The sequence below is a fragment of the Polistes canadensis genome, unplaced genomic scaffold (genome assembly GCF_001313835.1).
Source record: "Polistes canadensis isolate GaletaPanama2010 unplaced genomic scaffold, ASM131383v1 scaffold_16, whole genome shotgun sequence".
Classification (NCBI taxonomy): Eukaryota; Metazoa; Arthropoda; class Insecta; order Hymenoptera; family Vespidae; genus Polistes; species Polistes canadensis.
Genome location: NW_014569563.1, coordinates 125,298 through 151,803, shown reverse-complemented (window position 1 = coordinate 151,803; position 26,506 = coordinate 125,298). Strand labels below are relative to the sequence as shown.

Genomic DNA, 26,506 nt, shown 5'->3' with positions numbered 1-26,506 from the left:
TCAGGAAATTTTGTTTTTATATATATATTATATTGGGCCGTGTAATAAAGAAGATAAGTTTAGAAAATCAAATTTCTTTATATTGATTAGAAATTGATGAAAACTTTTTCAATAAAATCTAATTTTAAATAACATGTTTCTAAAGTTTTTAATCTACTACCTATACAAGAATTTAAATTTTCCATAACTAAATAAAAATAAAACTCTTTGAGAGAGACTTTTAGATCAGTAATGTTAATTTCAACTAAAATAAAAAAAACTATGGCGGACCTCTATTATTTATAGTAATTAAATGAAAATAATTGGAGATACGTGAATCATAATTAAATTGTTATGAAAACTTTTTAAAAACATGTATTTAAAAAAAAGTAAATTCATTAAATAGTTTATTGTTTTAAAAATTTTGAATTTCTACAGGATATTAAAAAATTGAACAGTTTGAGATGTAATATACTAATATTATATCATCCTTCCTTTTAAAAAAGCAAATATAAAATGAATCACTCACGTTTCATAAAACATCAACATAATGCTGCAGTCTGTATTAGCAGCTTTCTTTACAACATCTGTGCATAATACTGTATATTTCACATTATAATAAGATTTTAATTTATGATATTTATAATAATTGGTGATTGCAGTACCTGTAATATCAAGCTCATTAAGTTATATATTATTTTAAAATATATATATTTGAATATGTACACAAACACTAACATAAGATGCATAATTTAAATGTCACAATGCAATAAGAACTAAGAAAGTTATTTAACCAACCTGGGATGCTTATACTTTCCTCAGATAAAACCTATGTAACACTGATGTGGAAGACAGATCATGGACACCCTAGTCTCACAATGGGAAATTGTTATTACGAGAAAATTATAATATATATATTTATTAATTTTGCTTCTATTCATTCTAAAAAAGATAGAAAAATATTTTCCCTTGAATATTTGATTCTATATAAAATAACTTAATTTAATAATTTACTATAGTATAGTCACATACATTCGGACGGTTCTGTGTTATTTGGTAGAGGTTTTTCATGATCGTCCTTATGACCATGGCAATGTTCGCATTCATCATCACTGTCATCGGAACTACTTTCGCCAAAACTTTTAGGTTTTTTATAAATACAACAACCTAAACAAAATGTCAAAAACTAAATATACATTTAACTTTGAATGATTTTCTGAATAATAATTCATTGGAATAAACTTACACTTCGATTTCTTTTTATTCATATGTTCGTTATCCACAGTTCCCTGAGTCCATTGAACTTTTTTGTTTGATCGTGGTTTTCTGAGCCGCAAATGTACAGTTGGAACATCCTAAACAATATAAATTGATTGCATTAATAAGATATTGTTATTATAAGAATATTATCAAAAATTGTAAGAAATGATAAATAAGCTTGATACAAATAAGTTTTATTGTACAATACAATATATTGTTTAATTGTAAAATTATTACGTAAATAAAATATCATATATTATTATTGTAAAATAATGGATATATAATCAGTAAAATATAAATAACGATAATACTTTAATTTAGTCACTGTATAATTTTCTGCAATGTTAAATTTTTTATTTTATCATCAGAATATTTTAATATGTCTTTCAAGATTTCACTTGTATGTTGCCCTAACATTGGAGCTGGAAGTCTGACACTATTATTAGCATAACTATATGTTACTGGTGGTCCAACAACTCGTATTTTTCCTACAATAGAATGTTCCATTTCTTTAACCAATCCTATGTGTTTTACATGATCGTCTTCAAAAACCTAAAAAGTAATGTAATACACATAGAAACCTATTATAGAATAATTTTATTTTTGGGCAATTTTTTACAATATTTCTTGACGAATGTAACTCCTGGAATTTCCAAACAAGAATTTACCTGTTCTATAGTATTAACAGGTCCATATGGAAATGTAGATCCCTCAAATATCATCATCCATTCTTTATTCGTTCTCTTTTTAAATTCATTTCTAAGTATATTCAATAATTCTTTTCTGTTGAGCACTCTACTAACATTATTCTTAAATTTATTGCTATCTAATTCTACTAACTGCATCTTTTGAATTAGATCAGAGAATTGAGCATCACTTCCTGTGCCAACTGTTAAATATCCATCTTTAGTTGGAAAAGCTTCATAAGGCACAATACTTTCATGCTCAGAACCCCATCTTACTGCTTCTTGGCCAGTATTCAAGTAATTTGAACCGATATTTATTAAACTAGCAATTTGAGTAGATAAAAGATTACACTGAATCCACTGTCCTTCCTTAGTTTTAAATCTTTGAATTAATGCTGCCATGATAGCACCATGTGCGTAAAGACCTGTAGCCATATCGGTCATAGGTACACCAACTTTGCACGGAGGTCCATCTTTAGTGCCTGTGATATGTAAAAGGCCACCAATAGAACTAGCAATGACATCGTAACCTGGTCGAGAAGCATAAGGACCTTCAGAGCCATAACCAGTCAAAGAACAATAAATAAGATGAGGTGCAATCTTTTTAATATCTGTATATCCTAAACCCATTTTTGTTAACTTTCCTGGAATATAATTTTCTACAAATACATCAGACTTTTTAGCCAATTCGTAGATAATATCTCTTCCTTTTTTCAAATCAATACATATACTTTTCTTATTTCTATTAATGCTAGTAAAATAAATAGATTCTTGGGTTCCTTTAAAAAATGGTGGTCCCCATTTACGTGCTTCGTCGCCACTACCAGGCTTCTCAATTTTGATAATTTCTGCTCCAAGATCTCCAAGGATCATAGTGCAGTATGGAGCAGCTACTATACGTGTGAGATCCAATATCCGAATCCCAGATAGTGGAGAACTATCATTCTCTGGTATAGTAGAGAAATTCTTATATTTTTTGATGTTGTATACAAATGGTAAAAATCTTGTTTCTACAGTGGAGTATAATACAGTAGAACCAAACAGAATACACATGTTTTGTTTTACTTACAAATATAACTCGGAATGGAGAAAAACAATAATATAGGTCAAATTTACTACCGTAAATATAAACAACGGCATTCGTATATAAAAATTCGTTGACAAGTAAAAGTCTTGATCAATAATAATTACAATCGATTTCTTAATTGTAGAAAAACGTCAGACTTGCAACGTTAACGTTATTTCTTACAGAATAACAAGTAATCGGCACTATCAGTAAAATGACGTATAAACTAACAATACCTGTGATCCAGAATCGGTGTTATCCCCCTCCAAGACTGTTTCCGTTTGAGATGCTGATTGTTCGGGCAAAGTTGTTCTTTCCATATCACCTGATTACTCTTCAAAATGTAGACTGAGATGAAAACAATATAAACGCACTAAGAAGTTATTTACTATCGTGTGTTTATCTCTAATAAAATATACATAAGAATGACGCCATATTTAAATAATTATATGTAACTACACTCGAATGATACGTAACTTTTAACTTTATATTCGTGAGTATTTTTATTTGTAACGATCAATGAAAATAATGTAATAAGAAAAAGAAGAAATCAATTACAATATAAAACATTAATTATGTTGCTCCGACTAACATATATTTTTATTCGCAATGTTTCTTTTTGAAGCAACAATCTGATGACACTCCAGATGGCGCATCCTGTCAGTGATTATACTTTGGACGCCGTGCCATGTAAATATACGCATAAGACGCACACTAAGCCTTTGCAAAACATTGTTACTGGATCAAACTTCATATCTGTATACAGATAGGTAGCAATTGGTTGCACACAATCTCATTGTGAATGCACTTACGCTATACGTTTGGTTTTCGGTTCTTATATATTATTCATTGATATTATGTATTATGTTAACCTCGTTGAGAGATCTCAAAAAATGACGCACTTAATTGTAAAGTCCTCCTCAGGTAATAAAAATAATGGAACTCTTTTTATATATTTTTTCTTTCTAAAATAGCTCTTCACTGAAGTGTACGCTATAACCTATTACATTATGTCTGTATGGCTTCTTTAAAATAAAAGAAAAATCTACTACTTGATTTTATTTACAGATTTATATTGGAATCAGTACCAACTGGCTAGGGTTTCTTGTTATTAATGTGATAAAGCTTATTTATCTCTCCCATTGGTATGGAGGTAAGTTTCTAGAAATTGAATCAGATATATTTGATATATTTCCTTAAGATTACAAAATATTATTTAATATGTGATAATCACAAAATCGTTGGTTAATTTTGATTATGAGTTACAGTCAGGTGCTAAAGTTCCTTTGCCATTAGAACCTATTAAATCAAATCAGGTAGAAGATAGAAGACTATGGGTGGGCAACTTAGATCTTAGGATTAATGAGTAAGTATTTGCATGATTATATTAGATTTCTTCAAATGAGTCATTCGTTTTCTCAATTTGTATGTGATATATTAATTGATCAAAACAAAATATCATATTGAGCAATGACCCATTTGTTATTTATAAAACTATTTGAAAAACTAACTGTTTATTTATCAACTGGTACCAACTCCTGAAACTCGTCCAAAAACATGGAACAATTGAAAAGTTCGACCTGCTATTTCACCGGTCAGGTCCACAAGCTGGCCAACCAAGAGGTTATGCATTTGTTACTTACAAAAAGATAGAAGATGCAGAAGCAGCTAAAGACGCTTTGCATAATTTAAAAGTAGGTGCTAAAAATATAGTAGTAAGATGGGCTCATAGTGTCACAGAGGTAAGTGAAGAAACTGTACAAATATAATTGTATATAATTTAATTGAAATGATATGCTCTATATTAATTTATTTGTAGCCTGACATAGAAAAACCAAAGCCAAAAATAGACATACCTGCTTTAGCAGGCGCAAAAAAAGAAGATAAAAAAATAAGGTAGGTTCTTAATTTCAATAGATATCTCAAATATGGATACTAATCGTAATTTAATCTCTATAGTCGTGAGACAGCTATCCAGGCAATAGAAGCAAAGCTAAAATTAATGAAAGAATCAGAAGAAGAATTTGAATTAAACAAACCTTTGGATGGATCTCCTATCATTCATTTATATCAGAGAACAGAAAACCAAAAACCGTCCACATCTACGCGCCATCATAATCGAGGAAACCATCATCACAACAATAAGCCATATAATCGTTATAAGCCGAGAAGATAACTCAAACTGTCTATATACATTTTTCATAAATGACACATTTTGAATGATCATATGGAGAAAAATACAGTATGGAATCCTTTTCATCTTATTATCGTCATCTATATTTATATCATTTCTATTTATAAAAGCATAGAAAAAGCATAAAATTACTGATTTTTCTCTTGTGTGTGCATGTGTGTGTGCGTGTAAATGATTCCTATACGGTGCAGACAAATGTAAAGCACCACAAATGTAACTATTTTAATTCATTGATAATGCTATGCTTAATATGTATGTACATGACGTACTTGTATTTTCATAATATATTGTATCGAGTCTTTTGATAATAAACAAAAACATATAATAAATTTTACAACAGGATTTTTAAATTATTATCTTAAATTATATGAAATAATATTTATTATTTACTTAGACATATCATTAACTTTATACTTAACAAATCTACATTAGAAATCTTTTTTCGAATATGTTTTTCCACGCATATGATAAGGAAGAGGTACTACACCAGGACAAGGTACTTGCCCAGGAATTTCACATATACAACTCATTTTACAACCAACACCAAAATTAGCAGGATTATCCTTTTTTTCTTTGAGTATAGCCTCTTTCGCTAAAAGTTGCTCCGATTTACCAACGACTTTAATAAGATGTTGAATAATGTCTTCTTTTGGTTGACTATCTATATCTATTAACATTGTTTTTCCATTTTCTGTCAAAGGACAATAATATATATTATATACTTTTAACAACATATATAACACATCTAATACTAATACTATAATACAATATTACCGTGTAGTTCAAATGATTTCTAAAATTACATACCATAATAACATTTAATAAAAGGAGACGGTGTCATATTTTTAAACGTAATAATCTGTACATCCGGATTTTTGTATTGTATTTGTGGTAAGTACCAAAATATGAATTCTCTAAAGCATAAAATCATTGAAAAAATATAACTTCTCTAAAAATGTTAGTTTGATAATATCAAAATACTTAACCTAAATTTTACCTTGCCCCTGCATGATGCTGTCCACTAGTATTATAATTAATAGCGAATATTTGTATTTTATCCTTTAAAACTAATTTTCCTGCTTGTAGATACTTGAGTGTTCTACGTATAGGTGCTGTACCTATCATAAACGGCATTTTGATAGATTTTGATCAAGTTTTCACGCGTAAAGGTTATTCACCATGTTTTGTTTAAAGCGCTTGTGCAACTTCAGCGACAGATGCAGAAAATATATGAACTACAAGGGTAATGTAGGAATTTTAATATGAGGGTGACGACTAATCTAAACGAATTTATAATTAATTATAACTAATACTTATATATATATATATTGGTGAGATTATTATAATTTAATAAAAAATTTATCTGCAATTATTTATGTTTTTTCCGCCTACTATTAAAATCAATATTGTAAAACTATAGTAAAAAAATTCGTTTTTAATTGGAGGTTATCAGCAGTGGAGGGGTAAATTGCATACACATGTTTTCTTACCTTTCTCCTCGCAATACTTTTAATCGGTAACACTCACATGTGTCGGCTACACGGTTTATAACATTTGCGTTTCAAATATATCATCAATTATTATTAATTAATAATTTTTTGATTTAAATACAAAGTTATACGGTACGTGTTATAAAATGATCTTGTTTGAGTAATACTTTTTTTTCTCATAGATGATAATATATATTTTTAATTTGTGCTTTAACAGCTGATGTAATCTATTTCCATATGGTATTAAATTCGTAAATAAATACTAATTACAGATTAGTATTATTCCAGAAGGGCTGAAAAAGGAGCAAAGATAAAAATGAGTCAGTTAATGACAGCTAAGGAAATACGTCAATCTTACATTGACTTTTTTAAAAGTAAAGGGCATGAATATGTTCATTCAAGTTCAACAATACCTCACGATGATCCAACTTTACTTTTTACCAATGCTGGAATGAATCAAGTATAATATTCTGTTTCTCTAATATATAATCTAAATATAATTGTTTGAGTACATTATGTATAATTATTATATATGATTTATTTTAGTTCAAACCAATATTTCTTGGTACGGTGGATCCTAATAGTGATATGGCAAAATGGGTGAGAGTTGTTAATTCTCAAAAATGTATAAGAGCTGGAGGTAAACATAATGATTTAGACGACGTTGGAAAAGATGTTTATCATCATACTTTCTTTGAAATGATGGGTAACTGGTCATTTGGTGATTATTTTAAGGTATGTCTTCGTATGGTAATTATACTCATAATACTTATTTTTTATAAAATAATAAAATGTTTCAGAAAGAAATTTGTTCATGGGCTTGGGAGTATTTAACAGTTAATTTAAAATTATCATCCGATAGATTATACATTACATATTTTGGAGGAGACGAAAAATCTGGATTAGATCCTGATAATGAGTGCAAAGACATATGGCTTTCTCTTGGGTATAATTAAAGATATAATATAATAAATAATATTTACTTTATGATTAAAACATTCAGATATATTTATTCAAATGTGCACGTACTATAATCAACTTCATTTTTTGTATAGGGTACCAGCTTCACATGTTTTACCAGGTAGTATGAAGGATAATTTTTGGGAAATGGGAGAAACTGGTCCTTGTGGACCATGCAGTGAAATACATTATGATAGAATTGGTAGTAGGGAAGCTGCTCATTTAGTAAATATGGATGATCCAGATGTTTTAGAAGTTTGGAATCTTGTATTTATTCAATATAATCGGTAATATGAATATAACAGATACTTGCATATTCATAATACTTTCTATGATATTGAACGATACAAATTAAATTTAACAAATATTACAGGGAATCAGATGGTATTTTAAAACCTCTACCGAAAAAACATATTGATTGTGGTTTAGGATTAGAACGTTTAGTATCAGTTATTCAAAATAAAAAAGCTAATTATGATACTGACTTATTTATGCCTCTTTTTGAAACTATTCAGAAAGGTACCGGAGTACCGCCTTATCAAGGAAGAGTAGGAAATGCTGATAAAGATGGAATTGATATGGCATATAGAGTTTTGGCAGATCATGCAAGAACAATAACTATTGCTCTTGCGGATGGAGGAATGCCTGATAATACTGGAAGAGGGTAAATTACATATTGGTAGAAATATTTCATTTACATTACATTTTGTTATTTTAATAATTAATTTTATTTGCTTTAAGTTATGTTTTAAGAAGAATTTTGCGACGTGCTGTACGTTATGCCACTGAGAAATTAAATGCAAAACCTGGTTTCTTTGCATCTTTGGTAAACGTTGTAGTAGAGTTACTTGGTAAGCATCAATTTTAAAAGATTTTCTATTTTTCTGTTTATCTTATTCTATTTTTATTTATCTATATATATATTTTATCTATATTTCTATTTATCTTATTCTATTATTTATTTTGCTAGGTGATGTATTCCCAGAAGTAAAAAAAGATCCTCAAAGTATAATTGATATAATTAATGAAGAAGAAACTCAATTTTTAAAAACCTTATCACGTGGACGAAATTTGTTAAATCGAACTATATCAAAACTCGAATCTTCTAAGGTTGTTCCAGGAAATGTTGCATGGCGTCTGTATGACACATATGGTTTCCCGGTTGATTTAACACAACTTATGACTGAAGAGAAAGGTTTGAAAGTTGATATGGTTGCTTATGAGGAAGCAAAAAAACAAGCGCAGGTATTAAAATGACTGTAATATTTTATGTTATTTATATTTTTAATGATAAGAATTATTATTTTTATTATATCATTTATTTTAGCTTATCTCTCAAAATAAAGTTGGAGGGGTAGATGATCAAATTAATTTGGATGTTCATGCAATCACAGAATTGCAAAATACAGGAGTACCAATGACCAATGATTTACCAAAATATGATTACAATGTAAAAGGCAAAGATCCGTATGAAGAATATTCGTTTCAGACATGCACTAGTACTGTCATTGCTTTAAGACACGCGAAAACTTTCGTTGAAGAAGTACATTCTGGGGAAGAAGTTGGAATATTGTTAGATAAGACGAACTTTTATGCGGAGCAGGGTGGACAAATATATGACGAAGGATTTCTAGTTAAAGTTGACGATGAAGTAAATATATATTATTTTAAAAGACTAAATATTTGATAAAATTCTATATAATAAAATATATTGTGCAAATATTCTAATTTTTATTTTACATTTCAGGAAACTGAAATACGGATTACGAATGTGCAGGTTAGAGGTGGTTATGTATTACATATTGGTACAGTTGGAGAAGGAGTGCTGAAGAAGGGTGATAAGGTTCATCTAAACGTTGACACTACTCGTAGACGTCTGATAATGAGTAATCATACAGCAACACATGTTCTTAATTATGCACTTCGGCAAGTTTTGGGTTTAGAAGCCGATCAAAAAGGATCGTTAGTTGCACCTGACAAATTACGTTTCGACTTTACTAATAAAGGTTTATTAAAAGTACTTTTTTTTTTATCAAACTATATATTTAAAATTTCTATTAATTATATTTTTACATTGCAGGAGCTATGACTACGGATCAAGTGAAAAAAACAGAGGAAATTACGAACGATATAGTAAAACAGAAAAAAAATATCTTTGCTAAAGAAAGTAATCTGGCATTAGCTAAAACTATCAAAGGATTACGTGCTATGTTCGAAGAAACTTATCCTGATCCTGTTAGAATAGTTAGTGTTGGTATACCAATAGAAGATTTGGAAAAAGATCCGTTGAATAATGCTGCGTTGAAGACCAGTGTAGAATTTTGTGGTGGAACGTAAGAGTACATCTTTTTATTAACCATTATGTTTAATAAAAGTATATATTTTTTAGTTATTTTTATATTACAGACATTTACATAATACAGGACACATTGGTGATTTTGTCATAAGCAATGAAGAAGCTATTGCTAAAGGTATAAGACGTATAATTGCTTTAACTGGACCTGAAGCAAAAAAAGCAATTAAGAAAGCAGCTCTGTTAGAAGATAAATTAAATCAGTTGAAAAATACTATTGAAGAAGACACTGATAAAAATAGTACATATTCTAAAGAGTATGTTAGACAGATAGTAGAACTAAATGAAGATATATCTCATGCTACGATTCATAGTTGGAAGAAGGTATATTTAATTGTATGACTTTATAATTGATTTTTCTAAATTTTTAATTGTTCATGTTTTTTTTTTAATATAGGATAATATGCGTGTAATGCTGAAAGAATTAAAAAAATCACTCGATGATAAAGAAAGATTAGCTAAGGCTGCTGTTGCTAATGCAGTAGTTGAGTCCGTTCAAGAGATAATTCAATCAAATATTGGCTGTGCTGTATTTGTAGAAGTATTGAAAGCATTTAGTAATACAAAAGCTTTAGATTCTGCATTGAAAAAAATTAAAAGTTTATCTCCAAACACTAGTGCATTATTAATAAGTGTTGATGAAGATGCCAAGAAAATATTTGTCCTTACTACTGTGCCTAAAGTAAGTGAAGAAAAGAAAGAAGAACAAATACTGTAATCTAAGAGAATATGTCAAACTAATTACAATTATTTTAGTCCGCTATAAGCAAAGGTTTGAAGGCTAATGAATGGGTTCAAGAGATTGCTCCTCTTTTGGGAGGTAAAGGCGGTGGAAAAGCTGAATCTGCTCAAGCTTCAGGCCCGAATATTTCTTCTCTTCATAAAATAATACAAAAAGCAAAAGAATTTGCTAATTCAAAACTTGGAATTGTAAATGAGAAATCAACTATTCAAGGTAAAATTAATTATCAATTTATTTCTTTAAGAATTAATTAAGGAAAAAAAAAAGAAATTATTTTGTTACTTTTTAGATCTTCCTTCTAATTCAACTGCTAATGTAAAAAATACAAATTCAGTGGATGCAAAAAAATTTCAAAAATTGACAATTTTCGGAAATAAAAATAGCATTAAAAGCTACAAAGCTCAAATAGTAGCACAATACTGCAATAAAAATCTTCAAATAAAATATGTGGAAGACGATAAGAATTCTAAAACAGATATGATTTTAGAAATTGGTGATATTCAAATTAGTGATAATAGTGCCATAGCTTATTATTTATCAGATCCTAAATTAAAATTAGAAGATGATTTATTTGCTTTTTGTGAAATACTACAATGGATTAGTTACACGAATAATCACCTTTTACCAGCAGTTACAGGTTGGATTTTATCGTCTTCTCAAATAACATTACCCAAAAATATTAAATTTGATTGGAAAACTTCGAAAGAAGACGCATCGAATTCATTGAAGAAATTAAATAATATATTACTTAAAAAGACGTATTTCGTTAATGAAAGAATTTCTCTCGCGGATGTTACAATATTCAGTGTATTATTACCACTTTACGAACACGTTTTAACTCCGGAATTAAGAAAACAATATACGAATTTAAATAGATGGTTTTCTACAATACTCAATCAACCAGAAGTGAAAGCTGTTGTGAAAGATTTTCATTTTTGTACCAAAACACAGAAGGCTGAAAAGTAAAATAAAAGAGTGCTGGAACTAATCTCATTTTATAAAATATTTGTACAACTATGTATTTTTAAACACATATATTTAAATTATATAAAACTTTCCTTTGTATTCATTGATTTGTCGTTTTCTTCTTTTAGTCTGTCATATAATACCCTAATCTCTTTTAACAAAGTAGATATATTAATACCTACTTTTGCAGATATAGGTATAATAGGCATATCGATCTTTTCTTTTAACAATTTTAGATTTTCCTGTAAATACATCTTTAAGAAATATGATATTTTCAATTTAAAGAATTTAATGATCATTATATCATATTCTTACCTCTGCTTCAGGTAAATCCATCTTATTGGCAACAACGATAAGAGATCTATTATTTAAATTTTTGTTGAATTGACTAATTTCATATTTTAATATTTCTAATGCTTCCCAAGGTTTATCAAGAGAGAGATCTATAACAAATAATAAAATAGCACAACGTTCTGCGTGTTTAAGAAATGTTATACCAAGACCTTTATTTTTATGAGAGTCAGCTATAAGTCCAGGTAAATCTGCCACTAAAATAATTAAAGTAGGATTAATTAATATCTTATTATTAAGAAAAATATATATGATTGAGATATTATACCTGAAATTTGTTCATAATCATCATAGGGTATCATACCCACATGAGGCTTCAAAGTTGTAAATGGATAAGATGCTACTTTTGGTCTAGCTCTGGATATGGCTCTTAAAAGTGTACTTTTACCAGCATTTGGAAAACCAATCTGTCAAATAACATTCATATGAAACAAAAAAATATACATATCTATTTATATTTACTTTATTTTATATTGAAAAACTTTAGCAATGCTATTCAACTTTATATTAATTAAAATTACATGAAACACTTACAAGTCCAATATGAGCCATACTTCTTACTTCCAATATATATTGCAAATCTTCACCATTTGCTCCATATTCACAAATTTTTGGAGATTGTTGAGTGTCAGAAGTAAAAAAGGGATTCCCATGACCACCTGCCCCTCCTCGTGCAGCAATAAACATTGAATTCTCTTGATTCAAATCAGCTAATATTGTTCCTTCTATATTACGTATTATAGTTCCAACAGGAACTGGTATAATATTATGCTCTGCACATTTACCATGACAATTTTTAGAAGCGCCATTTTCTCCATCTTCTGCTTTAAAGATACTTTGTATATGTTTAAGATCTTTAGTATTTTTTGAAACCTATTTAAATAAGTAATAAGTATATTTTGTGTTAAATCAATTTATTCTTCCTTTTCCTTTTTTTTAAGACATTTTACCTGAAAAATTACATGCCCACCATGTCCACCATCTCCTCCATCAGGTCCTGCACGATCATTTTTCCATAATTGCAGAAATGATATGGTTCCGTCGCCACCCCTTCCACCAATGACTCTTACCTATATTAATAATATGTTGTGATGAGATAAATGGTAAAATAGTAAATAATAATAAACATTAATATTTTCATTTAGCTTGCCTGTTTTATATCCACAAAATATTGTGATGTATTGCTCAATGATTTGGATTTTTGACTACGTAAAGGATTTGCAAGATGTTTATTATCACAATGAAAATTTGTGCTTGTATAAAATGATTCATAAACTTTCTTATCTATTATTCTGTGTATTTTTATATTTGCAACTACAATATTTGGTATTTGATCAAACCACCAAGGAATCGCATGTATAGAAATATTTTTCAGATGACGAAAACAATGCATCTAAATATAAATAAATTACCATAGCATTAGTAGAATATATTTTTGTATATATATAAGATTTGTACCTTTAAATGCACTGAATTTATTTTATCTTTCTATTAAAACATCAAGATTTTCTTCTAAGATATTGGGAATAAATTTTTGATGTATTTGAATGACTCTTTGTCGATATAGAGGTACTACATAAGACTTGTAAGTTATTCTATAAGTTCTTGTGATTTTATCTTTGGATGGAGATATATATAAGCCAATAAAATTAACTTCATCCACGATACAACCTGCGTGATTATACAAAGTAGTATAAAATTTGAGTGGATTAAAATCTTCAGTAACACAAATAGTTATATCAAATATAAATGCTGGTGGATATATGCACCAAATCTTTAAATCCGATAATTCGTTTGGTGTATGATATACATCTTTCTTTAAAAAATGATCTATATCGCATGAAACAATATCAAGTTTATTTGTTGGAGATATATTTTGATAATTAGGTGGCTCTGATCGCCTAAAAAAATGAATCAATGCATGCATGGTATGAAATTGTTTTTCCAAACTGCGATAGCCGGTAACTATATAGCTAGGAAAATATGACCACAAAAATGGTTCTATCATAGTTAATATAAAATTTCCATGCGCTGCCATTTCTGTAACTTTCCATGAATCATTCCAATTTCTTTTAGGTTCATCCATAGGAGTCCCACCTTGACCATTACAAAGAGTTATCAATACTTCTACATTAGAATTATTTAACTTTTCAATTTCAATGAAAAATTGTCTTAACAATTCTCGATTTTTTTCTATTCTCATTTTACCACCCACATGAGGAAAATTAAATATAACTTTATCGAAGGATTTAGTTTTCAAAATAGGATTTTCCATTAATTTTGTTGCATCTATCCCCAGCAGTACACGAATGCCTGAAAAGAAAATCATAGAATTTTATCACTCTCTTTTTAAATCATTTAAATCTTATAAATTATTATATATTATATATTGTTTTGTGTTCACTAACCATGCCTTTTTAGGTATTCTATGTTTTTCTTTCCAGTTTCGTGAGATATGACAGATTCGAAGCACGTAGTTATTAAATTTATTTTGAGATTAAGTTGACACAACGCTACGGAAAAGGAAAAATTTCCTTCTCCTACGAGTAATACCGACTCATTCTCATTAAAAATTGACGGTTTCATTTTATATATATTGAAGGTTTAATATTATATTAGAATATAATAAACAAATTTTCTCTTCTTCAATATGTCTATTAAATGCACATGAATAAGACTTGATTATAATGTCAATTACACTTAAAAATTTAAAAACAATAATAGCACTAATACTAACCTTCTATATAAATTAAAAAGAATTATAAATAAAAATTTATATTTTTGATGAACTATCAAAGAATAGGGTTATGTTTATGAAATATTATATAACCTTACTTTAAATACAAACAAAACACTACGTAAGAAATATAGACACTCTTAATTATGTAATAATACAAAATTAATTTGAAATTTTACCAAATTTTGTTATTTTTGCTTTTAATTATTAAACAAATTAAAATAGTTTTAGACATAGTTTCAGTTTATTTGCGGAAGAAACTTACAAAGAGTTTAATTACTATCGACTGTTATACTCGATATTAAATATTTTCGATTTAAATCGATATATTAATTAATCACAAAATTGAAATTTCAAATACAAGATATCAATAAAATATGATTTGCTTGATATTAAAAAATTTCAATATTATTATTTAAAAATATAGCGCATATTTTGTAAAAGATAATAAAATTAATAAAATTTTTTAAAAGATAATAAAACCAAATGTTTAAATAATTTATATACTGGATCTTTCGCATAACTAGCCCACCTCAAATATATCGCTTATTTCGTACAATAGAAAAAATGTCAGAGGGAAAAAATATTCTATTCGAAGGCGCCAATACGGTGATGGGCCGAATTTTTTTCTCAAGGTCATTTTTCGAAATTTCAAGGTCATCGTATTTTTTTTTAACTAGGACTGCATATTTTCAATACAACAGTCTAATAGCTTAGAAAAAAACGAGTCCAACGAGGTGCAATATGTTGATCTTCAAGTGACCTTTATCGAGAAAATTATGAAATAGTATCTTCTTTTGTACATGAGAAAATTTTTATTAATATGAGTGTCTTACACATTGATTTGCATTTGTTCCTTCATTTACCGTCCCCCAAGCGCGTACTGAAATTACTGACAAACATTTCACAATTTTCTCGGTAAAGATCACTGGAAGGTCAACATATTGCACCTCGTTGGATTCGTTTTTTTATAAGCTATAAGACTGTTGTAGTGAAAATATGCAGCCCTATTTAAAAAAAATACGATGACCTTGAAATCTCGAAAAAAATACAGCACATCACGCTATTGGCACCTTCGAACAGAATATTTTTTCAATCGTACGAAATAAGCAATATATTTAAGGTGGTCTAGTTAGGCGGAAAACCCTGTATAAGAGAGCAAATGAAATACGTCAATTAAAATACGTCATAAAATACAAATTTCATATCTACTTTTTGACTTTCATGCACAAATTTCACCATATTGAATTTATACAAGACATAAACATCGTTAACTCTTTTTTTCTTATAATTGTAATTATCTAGTCTTAGTTTTAGATAAGATTTTTAAAAGACGAAAGAAAAAACAATAAAACTGTCAACGAGGATGATATCGTTAATTAAAATAAAGTCTTTTCCTTGACGTGAGGTATAAGAATGAAATGTAAATAGCAAGATAAAATTAAATTATTTGGAAATGTTCAAATATGTGAACATTTCTTATATTTAATGAATTTATTATGTATAAATATATATATATTTATTTGGAAATACTTGCAATTGGCAAGTATAATCATACACAATATGAATGAAACTATTTTTAGTAAGTACTCCAGTTGGAGTACAAATTTAGAATCAAGTGAATGCATGCTTTCGCTTTTACGGGCGGTGCATTCGTAATGCGGCACGTGGAATTATCGAGAATCTCCGAGGTATTTGCCAGATAAAATGTTAAATTCCTTTTCTTTTTTCATAGAGAAATGTGTGTTTATCATTTAACAGTACCAAATCAGATCAAAGATCATCTGTTTACACATTTTAGAACCATACGAATGTGCATTATATTGCTTCTCGTATAAAAGTATTAACTAGATTTAACTAAAATATGTACAATCTTAACAAAGATATTTTTATCGTTATTTTTAATCTATATAAAGAAATATTTCGTTTTCTACGAACTATCTAATAAAAGCCAGATATAAAATGAATTTTGCATTTGATACTCAAAAAAATGCATTTTTCATTATATTTATTGTCAAACGATAAAGTAATATGATTTTAAGAAATTAAACAACGTTACATTATTTCAATGTATTATTTAAATATTTTTTTGACCTGTTAATCAGAAAAAATTTTCGATCAATGTGAACAAAAATATACAAAATATATTTTTATTCGAAAGAAAATAATTAGAATGAAGATATAATATTTCGAATAAATGAATAGATCGTAATACGAAGAATATGAATGTATAATGTTCTTTTTATTAACCCTTGATTAACAGATTAATTATTTTCTTTAATTATTTGTCTTACATAATTACGTTCAGTTACTATTTATTTACGTGACATTTCAGAAATGATACGAGCGTTTATCTTAAAAATGCAATAAGCTATAACGTCATAATTAGATAAGGAAACCTTGATTTCATATCAAAATAAACATTATTCTGTATTTTAATAATACATTTTAAAATGATATTTTGCATGATCACGTAGCGAGAATTCAATTTTCTTAGCCATCTTAGTGACGATCGAGACGGTGTTAATAGACGAAAATGAAAGTAGCATTCGCACATATAGAAGCAAATTAACTAGATACTATATACATATCTTATTAGAATATTATAGAGGAGTGTTGTCTAATATACATACACGCGCGCGCGTCTTGAGAATATTTATATATGTATTAAATCCATGTCTACATATTATGAATGCTTAATAATAAAATCATTAGTGACCTTATGTACGACTTGGTTATGCGATAAACTATGTTCATTCTACTTGCTGATATACGTACACAGAGAGAAATCATGCCATAAACGCGTACTACGAGCCTCAGTATCGACTTTTGCTGCTTAGAAACAGAGCTCGTTTATTATTCCTTTGAAGAACCAGGTTCGACATCGATAAAGGTAAATTTCCTTGCGTACAGGATGTCAAAGGTCACTTGTCTTTCTAATTGTGTTTGTCGACTCAAATATATATATATACAGAGAGAGATATATATTTTTATATACGAACGCATCAAATGCAAATAAAGCAAAAAGAATTTTAAAAAGGCAAATATATACAGTAAGATAATTTTCGAGGTTGATATATATAACTAAAATATTTATAATAAAATACATTTTGAGAAAAAGTTTTCAATTTCTTCTTTCCGATAAAATGTTTATATAAAGAAAAATTCGTTCCTTGTAATGCCCCGATAAAAGTAAGTTGACGTGTCCTTCCTTCTAACATAGACGGAAAATTTAAAAAGTTAAAGCTGGTCGCATGGTCGATCGTATATTAAATAAAGTATGAGCATTCTACGAAGCAGCAAGTTTCCTAGACGAAACGACCATCAAGTTGTGTGACGGTTTTCACGCTGTAGTCCGATACGCGTGGACGGACGTCCGATAAATTATGCAGCTTCTTCGGCTTTCTTTCGCGGTGAAACTTGAAGGCCACTTGGAGGGTGACATATAAAAAAATACTATTGTCTAATGTAAGTGCGAAGAAAAATCGTAATGTAACTTTTATAATCGAGCAAACGAATAAAAAAATGTATACATTATCTAGACCTCAGTGATCAACACAAAATATACAATCTTATAATATATTTAAGCTTAAATCAAAGTCACACAGTTGCTCTTATTATTCTAACATTCCGTAAAGATATATTTAAAAACGAACTAGATATGTTATTTGTTGGATAACAATAAACCATAGATCATTATTTACATTTTTACAGAAAGCTGTATTTAAATATAATATCGTGTTATTAATGTAACAGTCTATATAATTAAAGAAGTACAGGAAATAAGTACTATGTTTTGGAACGTCTCATGACTTACAAGTAGCAATAAAGTTAGAAAGACGAAGAAACATATATTGAAAGTTAGAAATAGAGAGAACGATCGATAATGGATGGCATAATCTGTAATCGGTGTTACACGCAATTGTTTCGAAATAGTTCGATTGCGAGGAGAGGAGGGAAAAAAAAGAAAAAGATCAGATCAGAATCATGAGAAAGTGTCACTTCGATGGACGGTATGATAGTAATATACGATGCGCAGGAGCGTCGCGATCGGACAGCTCCGGTTTCGTCCGTTGCGGAAACGAAAGAAGGCGAGGTTTGCCGGAAGGCACCGACCGCCGAGTAAATCGCGAACGACAAAAGTGGGAGAAACGCGAAAGTGAGAGAAGAGGCGCGCTTGTTCGAGTTTGAGGCTGCTCAAGAGTCTAACTCGAAAGATGGGAGGCGCTCGAGAACGAGCAGCAGCAGCCGTCATCGTTGTCGCCGTCGCCGCCGCAGCCGTCACCGCCACCTCCTCCAACGCAGATAAGAACGAACGAAAGCGAAAGCAGCGCCTCCGTCTCCGTCGGCAGTAGCATAATCCTCGGCGTCAGAGCTTGCCGCGCTACTCTTTGACCTCTCGTTGCTTTACCGTCCCTCCCAAATCGCAATTGTGATCCTTTTTTTATTAATCATCTCTGACTATCTTGCATTTGATTCCTTGCCGTTTCAATTTTCTTCTTTCTTTTTCTTTCTCTTATTCTATTACTCTCTTATTCTTCTCTTTCTTTTTATATATATATATATATATATATACGCACACACACACATTATATACATCACTTATATCGCTATCTTTATCTTTTCATCTATTTCTCCTTGTACACGCATACACGTTCCGTCCTTTTTCCTCTCTCTCTGTTTCTGACTCTCTTTCTATCTGGGAATCGCTTACGTCCTTCGCCCTTTTCGTCCGACATTCGTCTTACAAATAGCACACATCTAGGCGGCTCTTCTACTCCCGGACGCGCTAGCCGGTACCGTATTTCGCGACGGAAAAGTATATTATTCGACGCATGCTACCCCGTATGCGTACATGTGTATCGTGGAGCCGGCTTCAGGCACATTTGTCTCGAAGATATCTACGAAAGGAAGGATTTTTGTTCTACTGTCAGTACAAGTACAACGATTTCTCCTAAGGATAACTCATTGAACTATCAACATCTACAAGAAGAAGTTACTTCAAATTCAACGATAAGAATCGTCGTCATCGCACTGTCACGGGTACGCCCTTCTTCATTTGAAGGAATCGCGTCATTTTTCTCGTGTGTAGTGTATATTTGTCCTTCTGCGTGTGCGTGTGTGTAAGAAAGAGCAAACGTGGGTCGGTCGCGTCACGCGAGTTTGCTGGTGCCGTCGTATAAAAATGAGTAATGCACGCGACACGATCCAACATTTTTAAATTAATTCCCGGTGCCGGTCTTTTCTCAACCACCTGCTTTCCTCTCTCTGTTTTTGTCTTTTTCTTTCTCTTTCTCACAATTGATGAATCTTTTACTTTCTTCCAGATGGTCTGTCTCTTTTCAAAATATCATCATCCACTTTATTTATAAAATGAGTTCATTCAATAAAACGGTGGACAGGAAAAGATGACATCACTATATTTTGGAGTATCCGTATTTGTGCTTGATGGTCGATCTTTTGATAGTATTAGTTATCTTATTAACATATCAATTTTCCTTTTTGATACTTCAACCTAAAACAAAGCAGAAATATCTGAAATAAGCTCGATGAACTCATATGTTAGAGAATTTGTTCTCGTTGGCAGGGTCACAATGAATTGTCTCTTACCAACTCCTATTTGTAACATAAGAGATAGAGAAAGAGAGAGAATGAGTAAGGTTAACGTCCGCAAAAATAATACGGGATGATACACTCGAGAATTCTTTCAAATTGCTTCGTTTATTAATTCATTCGTTCATTCGTTAATTCTTGAAGGAGTAAAGAGAAGAATAATCGAGGTAATAAAGGATATAATACTTTTGTCGTCATCCTCTATACTCGTGCGAGCAAGAAATTAACCCACTTTCCGGCGGCACGTGCGCACTCTCAAATCCGGCACAGACGTTTTGGCGCCTCCGTTGCCTTGTCCACTCGCCTAAATCTCTAACTCAATGTGAGAATTGTAAAGAAAAAAAAATGAAAAAGAGAAAAGAAAGATTCAAAACTACTATTCGATTATCGACGGATTTTAATACTTCGTTTTTAAAAGGATGTTTTGTATTCTTACAAACTTGCTTACTCTCGTAAAGACGTTTAAATAGTCACAATTGTTTTTCTATTCTTTTATAACGAATGTCATCTTATTAGATCTTTTCTTTATCCTAAAACAACAAACGATATTATTAAATTTACATTATATTTTTTAAAAAATTGTTATATCAAGACATTATTATTGTTATTATTATTATTATTATTATTATTACTATTACTATTATAATTATTACTATTACTATTATTATTATTACTATTATTATTATTATTATTATTATTCTTGTTATTATTATTAAATTACGATATGTGTATTAAAAATGCAACAACGTCGTTTTGACACACCTAACGGAATGTTCGTGATTTCTCTTACTTTCGTTTAGATTTACTTGCGATTATGATCAGGATTATGATCTAAAAATTAATTTCTTTCATTATCTAGTCGTAGAAAGAGATTTGAATAAAACTTTATAATATCATTTTTCGTAAAAGATTAACGTCATTATAAATTGTCGATTTATGCCGATTAATATGTCATTATAAATTTAACCTACTATTTGTTACATTTGCACAATTTTTTTTAATTGTTAAAAATGAGGAACGATAAGTGCTCGTTTTTCATGCAAAAAATACTTATCTTATCATAAGCTGTTCATTACTTTTGGCCAAATACAATTGTACAGACGATGTTAGAAATGTTTCATTTTTAAATTAGAGCCGCGTTAAGATGTGTCAAAAAAAACTAAAAAGAAAATAAAAGAAAGTAATAGAAAAAAAAGATAAAAGGAAACGAATAAAGCGACCACGCCGTATAATCTATTAAATAGTTCAATAGTCAATGAAAAAATTTATCGATCAATATTTGACGTCATTTCGTTTTGGCTCAACGGACACGAGGAAAAAAGGAATAGGTACCGGCAGTACGATTCACAACCTATTACGCGTGCAAATTGTTATGTCTATAATGATATGTAAGAGATATCACGGAAATAGGAAGGAAATTCAACGGAATATGTAATCGTATCGTCTCTTACAACATGTGTATTTTTAAAGGAAAACATCATCGTCACCATCATCAGATGCGGTATCAGATGAGGAAAAGGATTCTAAACAAGGGACTAAAAGAAAAAACGTGCATAGAATTAGAATGATCACGACGATATGGGACGAAACGGTGAATTACTTCGAGGCCGAAAATTTCGAATGATTCTGAAACATTCAGAATATTAAACGAATTTTTTAATTAAAAGACAGAACAAGGAAGAAGAGCGACGAAATCAAATTAAAGAAAAATACACAAATTATACTCATTCCTTTATTTTCGCGTGTTATTGAAACACGAAATATTGCGATGCCAAAGGACGTACAACGATTGGTGCATGACACGAGTAATTCCTGAAGACAAATTTCCTTTATATTTAACATCGAATCGTAAAGGTGTAGGCTAATTATGGATGACATAAAGGTGCCCAATTTAGGACAAGCTGCATCGGCCGCATGCTCAATGGCTACAAATTTCTTAGCCCCAGTCAAAACCGAAAGGCAAATTTACGAAAATTCAATGCTCGAAGATGATCCTAATGCAAATTCAGTGGTACCCACTTCTAATGAAGATAGGATAGTACCGAGATGGGGCCCTAGTCACAAAGGTGCACAAGAATTAGCAAATCTTTACAGTACCGGTAAGTTATTTTATATTTCTTTGTTTCTTCTATTTCTGCGAACGTAATCAAATCATATTCACTCCATGACCTCATCTTCATTAGCTCAGCATACATGAAAGAGATCTTCTCTTTGTATCCTTCTTGCTTCTAATGATTCTAATTTACTTCATTACTCTGAAAACAAAAGATCTTTAATACAAAGAACTTTTATTCGTAAAAGTATATAAGTTTAATAATGGATATTCGTAATATCAAACATTCTTTAAAATGTGCTTATGTTATGTTCTTATCATTTTATTGACATTCTTTGTCCTTCTATTAAAACAGTTAAAGTATTGGAAAAAAAGAGAGTCAAATTTATTATAAAGAAAAAAATAAATTGATGCAATTGATACGATATTCTTATCGCCGAGATCGTTGAATGGATACTAAGCTTGATAAATTATAGGTTGTGTATCATATCAAGGTTGCAAGTAATGAAAGAAGACGAGATTCCTGTAATCTATATTTCCCAGTATATATACATAGATAGTCAAACTTGATTGCTAATTAGTTTGTTTTTTTCTTTATTAATAATATTCATTCAACGTATCAGTGATACACTTTTATATACAATTCCATTTATTATGTATTAGAAATTAAAATGAAATAAATAAATCAAATCATAAAATGTATAGAATATGATAATAAAATATCCATCATATAAGAATTGATTACTTGCCAAAATTTGCCACTTATAAGTCACTTGTACCTTGAAACCTCCGCGAGCCAAAATAAAGACTTGTCACGATATAAGCAATCACCACATCAGTATCGTGTTGAGATTGTTATGTAAAGATGTTATGATAGCAAAGTAATTTCTATATTGTTCTATTTTCCATTTGAGTAGCCATAACAAGTTACTAATCGTAATTAATTATAGATTCATATTCGATGTATGTAAATTATCATATGAATATATTAGGCTAAAAAATCGATTAAAAAATTGTTACTTATTGTTAGTTTAGAAAGATAATAAAAGATGTATAATTAGCAATTAATGTTAAACCATGTATATATTATGTTTCTTACAGGAAAAAGAACACAAGAGTGTATATGTGTTGGTATTTGTATTGCATTGGTAGCAGTAAATTCGTTATTCATCCTAGTCAGATTAAAACTTGAAAATTTAAGTGCAATAGCAGTAGCAGCATTATGCGGAATTGTCACGGCGGATTTTGGATCAGGATTAGTTCATTGGGCTGCCGATACATGGGGTTCTGTCGAATTACCCATTCTTGGAAAGGTACGATTTGTCAAAATCAACAAAGCATCTCTAATGAAAATGATCATATTATTAATATTATTAATATTTTCTAGAATTTTTTAAGGCCTTTTCGAGAACATCACATTGATCCAACCAGTATAACGAGACACGATTTTATTGAAACGAATGGTGACAATTTTATGGTTACCATACCATTCCTTTCTAAATTAACATGGGATTTTCTTACTTTATCAGAACCGGAAATCGAGCAGAAATTTCTTTGGACGTGTTATTGGTTTTTGCTTGCAATTTTTGTAGCAATGACTAATCAGGTAATTTTTCATATATTTTTAAAGTATAGAACATGAATGGTATTATCGTTTATAATAAAAGATTTCATTTCGTGAGAAGCGAGTTACAAAGTTGGGACAAATAAAAGATATTTTACAGATTCATAAGTGGTCTCATACATACTTCGGACTTCCTCCCTGGGTAGTTTGGCTGCAGGAACACAGAATAATTTTACCGAGGAAACACCATCGCGTGCATCATGTTGCGCCGCATGAAACATATTTTTGCATTACCACTGGCTGGTTAAACTGGCCATTAGAAAAACTCCAGTTTTGGTGTATTTTAGAAATCATTATTGAAAAATTAACTGGTTGTAAGCCTAGAGCGGATGACCTAAAATGGGCACAGAAAAGATCTTGAGATTTAATATGGTTTTTCTTAGCTCTGCATTTTAGGGGTATTCAAGATATGTAATATAGCATCATATATTTTTGAGGGACTGATAAAATAACATCGAACTACCGACTAAAAATACAAAAAGGGAAATTTATGCACAGACAATAGTAAAAGCTTGAGTGATACACATAAAAATGATATTAAATCTATATAGTTTTTTTATACTAGTACTATGAGGCCTTTGAATAAAAAAAAGTCTGGAATGACTAAGAATAAATAGTATTACTTGAAAATGCTTTTGAACTTTACACGTTTATAATACGTACATGCAATAATATATGTACATGTATAAGACAAATGTAATATTGTAACGTTATATATGTCATATAAAAAATTGATAATTGGCCTGTTGTACTGTATTATGAAATTTGTTTCATAGCACAATGATTTCACAAAATGCACAAGACTCACTGGATCTTAGCATTAAAAAATGTATAATTAATTTCATTATGAAATATCTTTAAGCAAACACAGGAAAGGTAAAGACAAAGTTTAAAATAAAAAAAAATAAACTATCCTATAGTTTCAACGTGTTTTCTAAGCACATATGTCCAGTGACTGAAGTAAAAAGAAATATAAATATATATAATAAGCTTAAAGTATACGTACGTGTATATATAATTTTTACACACATATGCACACTTACATAAATTATATATACATATATTTAATGAACTGACTTGATTTCATATATACAATCATTCGCACAATTTATTTAAGAACAAATTTTAAGATAATAATAATTATTGTATAAATATTGATGGTTTTAATAAGTTTTATATATTAATCAAGCTTAACTTTTTTTTAATAGCTTATAATGCAAATTTCCCTGAACCTTTAAAGATCTTTGACCCATTGAGGTGTATCAAAATAGAAGATTACTTGTTTTTGAAAATATAAATGGACATTGCCAACTTAACAGTTAATAAGTCACTTTGTTTAAATGTATATATTGTATAGTTTATTTATTTATTATTCTATATAATTTATTATTCTTGTATACACAAAATATACTAAATTAAAATTTGCATTAGATGTTGAACTAACAATCACAGCATTGTATTTGTAATAATATAGGCAATTAATTTTTATTTGTAACTGTTGTGTTAACTATTTAATAAAAGTGGCAATGTCATTTAAAATTGCAATGATATAGAAAAGCAAAATAAACTTAACATTTGTAAATGTATATTTAATTTGTAAAAAACTTGAAACGTTAAAAAATGTATGATTACAAATTTAAACAAAAAAATATAGTGATAGCATAGATTATTTTTCTTAACATCACTCACACCGATTATACTTCTTAGCTTATAACAAAAGGGTCAAAATACTGTAAAACCTTAAGGTGCTAAAAGTATAAGTACAAATCTAGGTTCAGGGACCAAAGGACCTATTACTATATGCAATTATCATATGAATGATTGGTTTGCTTTGAATAAAGTATACTGATATAAAAATAAATTTTTGTAATGCAAGCAAACATTTTTAATATTTTCTCTTATGTCATTTATATTAATAATAAATTAAACTACAAATGTGATGAACAGATTTCAAGTCAAAGTGATGATCTTTTAATATTTCGGTATACTTTATACAGAATCATGCCATGATATATGTTCCTTATCAGCAAGTCAGTTGTAAATGCCTCTTAAGAAAAAGACGGTATTTATTATTGTTATTGTTATTGTTATTGTTATAAGAAGAATATAAACTTTAAATGAATCTTTCAGATAAGAGAGATGATAAATAATGCAATGCCTGGAGCTTTTCTCAATGCGTTTAATATTTATTGTGCATCTAAGTAAATAAAGCAGTCTTATTTATCATAAGAGAGTAAAAGACATATTTTTCATCTTAAAATGCAATTTTGTATAATAATGCCTAAGAATTATTATTAATTTACTATAAATTATAAAAGAATTTAAATCAAACGGATGGAAAGTAATATGAACAGCTATATTTGCACTGCTGTGTTATAATACAATAATTTTCAAATATACAAACTGGAAAATAATATATATACATATATAAT

At 29.4% G+C, this 26,506-nt stretch overlaps 6 protein-coding genes across 13 annotated transcripts; 3 read left to right on the top strand and 3 right to left on the bottom strand.

Annotated features, from left to right (window-relative positions):
* Positions 1-1,418: 1,418 nt before the first annotated feature.
* On the bottom strand, positions 1,419-2,978 carry LOC106793590 (succinate--hydroxymethylglutarate CoA-transferase). The gene is made up of 3 exons (XM_014760639.1): positions 2,732-2,978; positions 1,908-2,632; positions 1,419-1,791 (listed from the first exon to the last, which is right to left on the bottom strand). Exons 1-3 carry the CDS (start codon positions 2,976-2,978, stop codon positions 1,561-1,563), a joined length of 1,203 nt encoding a protein of 400 aa, XP_014616125.1. The 3' UTR covers positions 1,419-1,560.
* A 251-nt stretch (positions 2,979-3,229) lies between these two features.
* On the top strand, positions 3,230-5,510 carry LOC106793624 (probable RNA-binding protein 18). Of its 3 annotated transcripts, XM_014760716.1 has the most exons (7): positions 3,306-3,484; positions 3,617-3,915; positions 4,060-4,144; positions 4,254-4,357; positions 4,520-4,733; positions 4,811-4,887; positions 4,951-5,510. In XM_014760716.1, the coding sequence occupies exons 3-7, from the start codon at positions 4,139-4,141 to the stop codon at positions 5,165-5,167; spliced, it is 618 nt and encodes a 205-aa protein (XP_014616202.1). In that variant the 5' UTR covers positions 3,306-3,484; positions 3,617-3,915; positions 4,060-4,138; the 3' UTR covers positions 5,168-5,510. The 3 variants fall into 3 exon arrangements, 2 of the variants coding, with proteins under 2 accessions (XP_014616203.1, XP_014616202.1); XR_001382446.1 differs by having other exon boundaries at positions 3,230-3,915; positions 4,260-4,357; positions 4,566-4,733; positions 4,951-5,039; XM_014760717.1 differs by having other exon boundaries at positions 3,230-3,915; positions 4,260-4,357.
* A 25-nt stretch (positions 5,511-5,535) lies between these two features.
* LOC106793625 (probable 28S ribosomal protein S25, mitochondrial) lies at positions 5,536-6,388 on the bottom strand. Its single transcript, XM_014760719.1, has 3 exons — positions 6,183-6,388; positions 5,993-6,099; positions 5,536-5,876 (listed from the first exon to the last, which is right to left on the bottom strand). Exons 1-3 carry the CDS (start codon positions 6,317-6,319, stop codon positions 5,614-5,616), a joined length of 507 nt encoding a protein of 168 aa, XP_014616205.1. The 5' UTR covers positions 6,320-6,388; the 3' UTR covers positions 5,536-5,613.
* On the top strand, positions 6,347-11,801 carry LOC106793621 (alanine--tRNA ligase, cytoplasmic). 5 transcript variants are annotated; one of them, XM_014760709.1, is made up of 15 exons: positions 6,347-6,428; positions 6,964-7,135; positions 7,222-7,410; positions 7,476-7,621; positions 7,731-7,922; positions 8,009-8,299; positions 8,377-8,486; positions 8,606-8,880; positions 8,963-9,286; positions 9,383-9,641; positions 9,716-9,968; positions 10,042-10,312; positions 10,386-10,670; positions 10,745-10,943; positions 11,020-11,801. In XM_014760709.1, the coding sequence occupies exons 1-15, from the start codon at positions 6,403-6,405 to the stop codon at positions 11,694-11,696; spliced, it is 3,669 nt and encodes a 1,222-aa protein (XP_014616195.1). In that variant the 5' UTR covers positions 6,347-6,402; the 3' UTR covers positions 11,697-11,801. The 5 variants fall into 5 exon arrangements, with proteins under 5 accessions (XP_014616195.1, XP_014616196.1, XP_014616198.1 ...); XM_014760710.1 differs by having other exon boundaries at positions 6,384-6,428; positions 6,967-7,135; XM_014760712.1 differs by lacking the exon at positions 6,347-6,428 and adding an exon at positions 6,632-6,648 and having other exon boundaries at positions 6,948-7,135.
* Positions 11,736-15,028, bottom strand: LOC106793623 (mitochondrial ribosome-associated GTPase 2). 2 transcript variants are annotated; one of them, XM_014760714.1, is made up of 8 exons: positions 14,785-15,028; positions 13,506-13,718; positions 13,198-13,440; positions 12,998-13,117; positions 12,582-12,920; positions 12,316-12,454; positions 12,012-12,244; positions 11,736-11,938 (listed from the first exon to the last, which is right to left on the bottom strand). In XM_014760714.1, the coding sequence occupies exons 3-8, from the start codon at positions 13,438-13,440 to the stop codon at positions 11,774-11,776; spliced, it is 1,239 nt and encodes a 412-aa protein (XP_014616200.1). In that variant the 5' UTR covers positions 13,506-13,718; positions 14,785-15,028; the 3' UTR covers positions 11,736-11,773. The 2 variants fall into 2 exon arrangements, with proteins under 2 accessions (XP_014616200.1, XP_014616201.1); XM_014760715.1 differs by lacking the exons at positions 13,506-13,718; positions 14,785-15,028 and adding exons at positions 13,894-14,360; positions 14,456-14,701 and having other exon boundaries at positions 13,198-13,326.
* A 4,383-nt stretch (positions 15,029-19,411) lies between these two features.
* LOC106793649 (transmembrane protein 189) lies at positions 19,412-25,624 on the top strand. Its single transcript, XM_014760776.1, has 5 exons — positions 19,412-19,827; positions 21,868-22,496; positions 23,552-23,763; positions 23,838-24,056; positions 24,175-25,624. The coding sequence occupies exons 2-5, from the start codon at positions 22,265-22,267 to the stop codon at positions 24,433-24,435; spliced, it is 924 nt and encodes a 307-aa protein (XP_014616262.1). The 5' UTR covers positions 19,412-19,827; positions 21,868-22,264; the 3' UTR covers positions 24,436-25,624.
* The last annotated feature ends 882 nt before the right edge of the window (positions 25,625-26,506 follow it).

Coding starts and splice junctions, on each gene's coding strand:
- LOC106793625 (XM_014760719.1), bottom strand. CDS start 6,319: ATGCCGTTTATGATAGGTACAGCACCTATACGTAGAACACTCAAGTAT. Junction 6,100..6,182: donor CAGCATCATGCAGGGGCAAG/GTAAAATTTAGG, acceptor TTTATGCTTTAG/AGAATTCATATTTTGGTACT. Junction 5,877..5,992: donor TTTTATTAAATGTTATTATG/GTATGTAATTTT, acceptor GTCCTTTGACAG/AAAATGGAAAAACAATGTTA.
- LOC106793623 (XM_014760715.1), bottom strand. CDS start 14,633: ATGAAACCGTCAATTTTTAATGAGAATGAGTCGGTATTACTCGTAGGA. Junction 13,327..13,893: donor CAACAAATAAACTTGATATT/GTTTCATGCGAT, acceptor ATAATAGATAAG/AAAGTTTATGAATCATTTTA. Junction 12,455..12,581: donor GTATGGCTCATATTGGACTT/GTAAGTGTTTCA, acceptor GTTATTTGACAG/ATTGGTTTTCCAAATGCTGG.
- LOC106793621 (XM_014760709.1), top strand. CDS start 6,403: ATGCAGAAAATATATGAACTACAAGG. Junction 8,487..8,605: donor CGTTGTAGTAGAGTTACTTG/GTAAGCATCAAT, acceptor TTATTTTGCTAG/GTGATGTATTCCCAGAAGTA. Junction 10,671..10,744: donor TCCTTACTACTGTGCCTAAA/GTAAGTGAAGAA, acceptor CAATTATTTTAG/TCCGCTATAAGCAAAGGTTT.
- LOC106793624 (XM_014760716.1), top strand. Junction 4,734..4,810: donor GGGCTCATAGTGTCACAGAG/GTAAGTGAAGAA, acceptor ATTTATTTGTAG/CCTGACATAGAAAAACCAAA. Junction 4,888..4,950: donor AAAGAAGATAAAAAAATAAG/GTAGGTTCTTAA, acceptor TAATCTCTATAG/TCGTGAGACAGCTATCCAGG.
- LOC106793590 (XM_014760639.1), bottom strand. CDS start 2,978: ATGTGTATTCTGTTTGGTTCTACTGTATTATACTCCACTGTAGAAACA. Junction 2,633..2,731: donor TGGTAGTGGCGACGAAGCAC/GTAAATGGGGAC, acceptor ATTTGAAAAAAG/GAAGAGATATTATCTACGAA. Junction 1,792..1,907: donor CTGTTAATACTATAGAACAG/GTAAATTCTTGT, acceptor ATTACTTTTTAG/GTTTTTGAAGACGATCATGT.
- LOC106793649 (XM_014760776.1), top strand. CDS start 22,265: ATGGATGACATAAAGGTGCCCAATTTAGGACAAGCTGCATCGGCCGCA. Junction 22,497..23,551: donor AGCAAATCTTTACAGTACCG/GTAAGTTATTTT, acceptor TGTTTCTTACAG/GAAAAAGAACACAAGAGTGT. Junction 24,057..24,174: donor TTGTAGCAATGACTAATCAG/GTAATTTTTCAT, acceptor GATATTTTACAG/ATTCATAAGTGGTCTCATAC.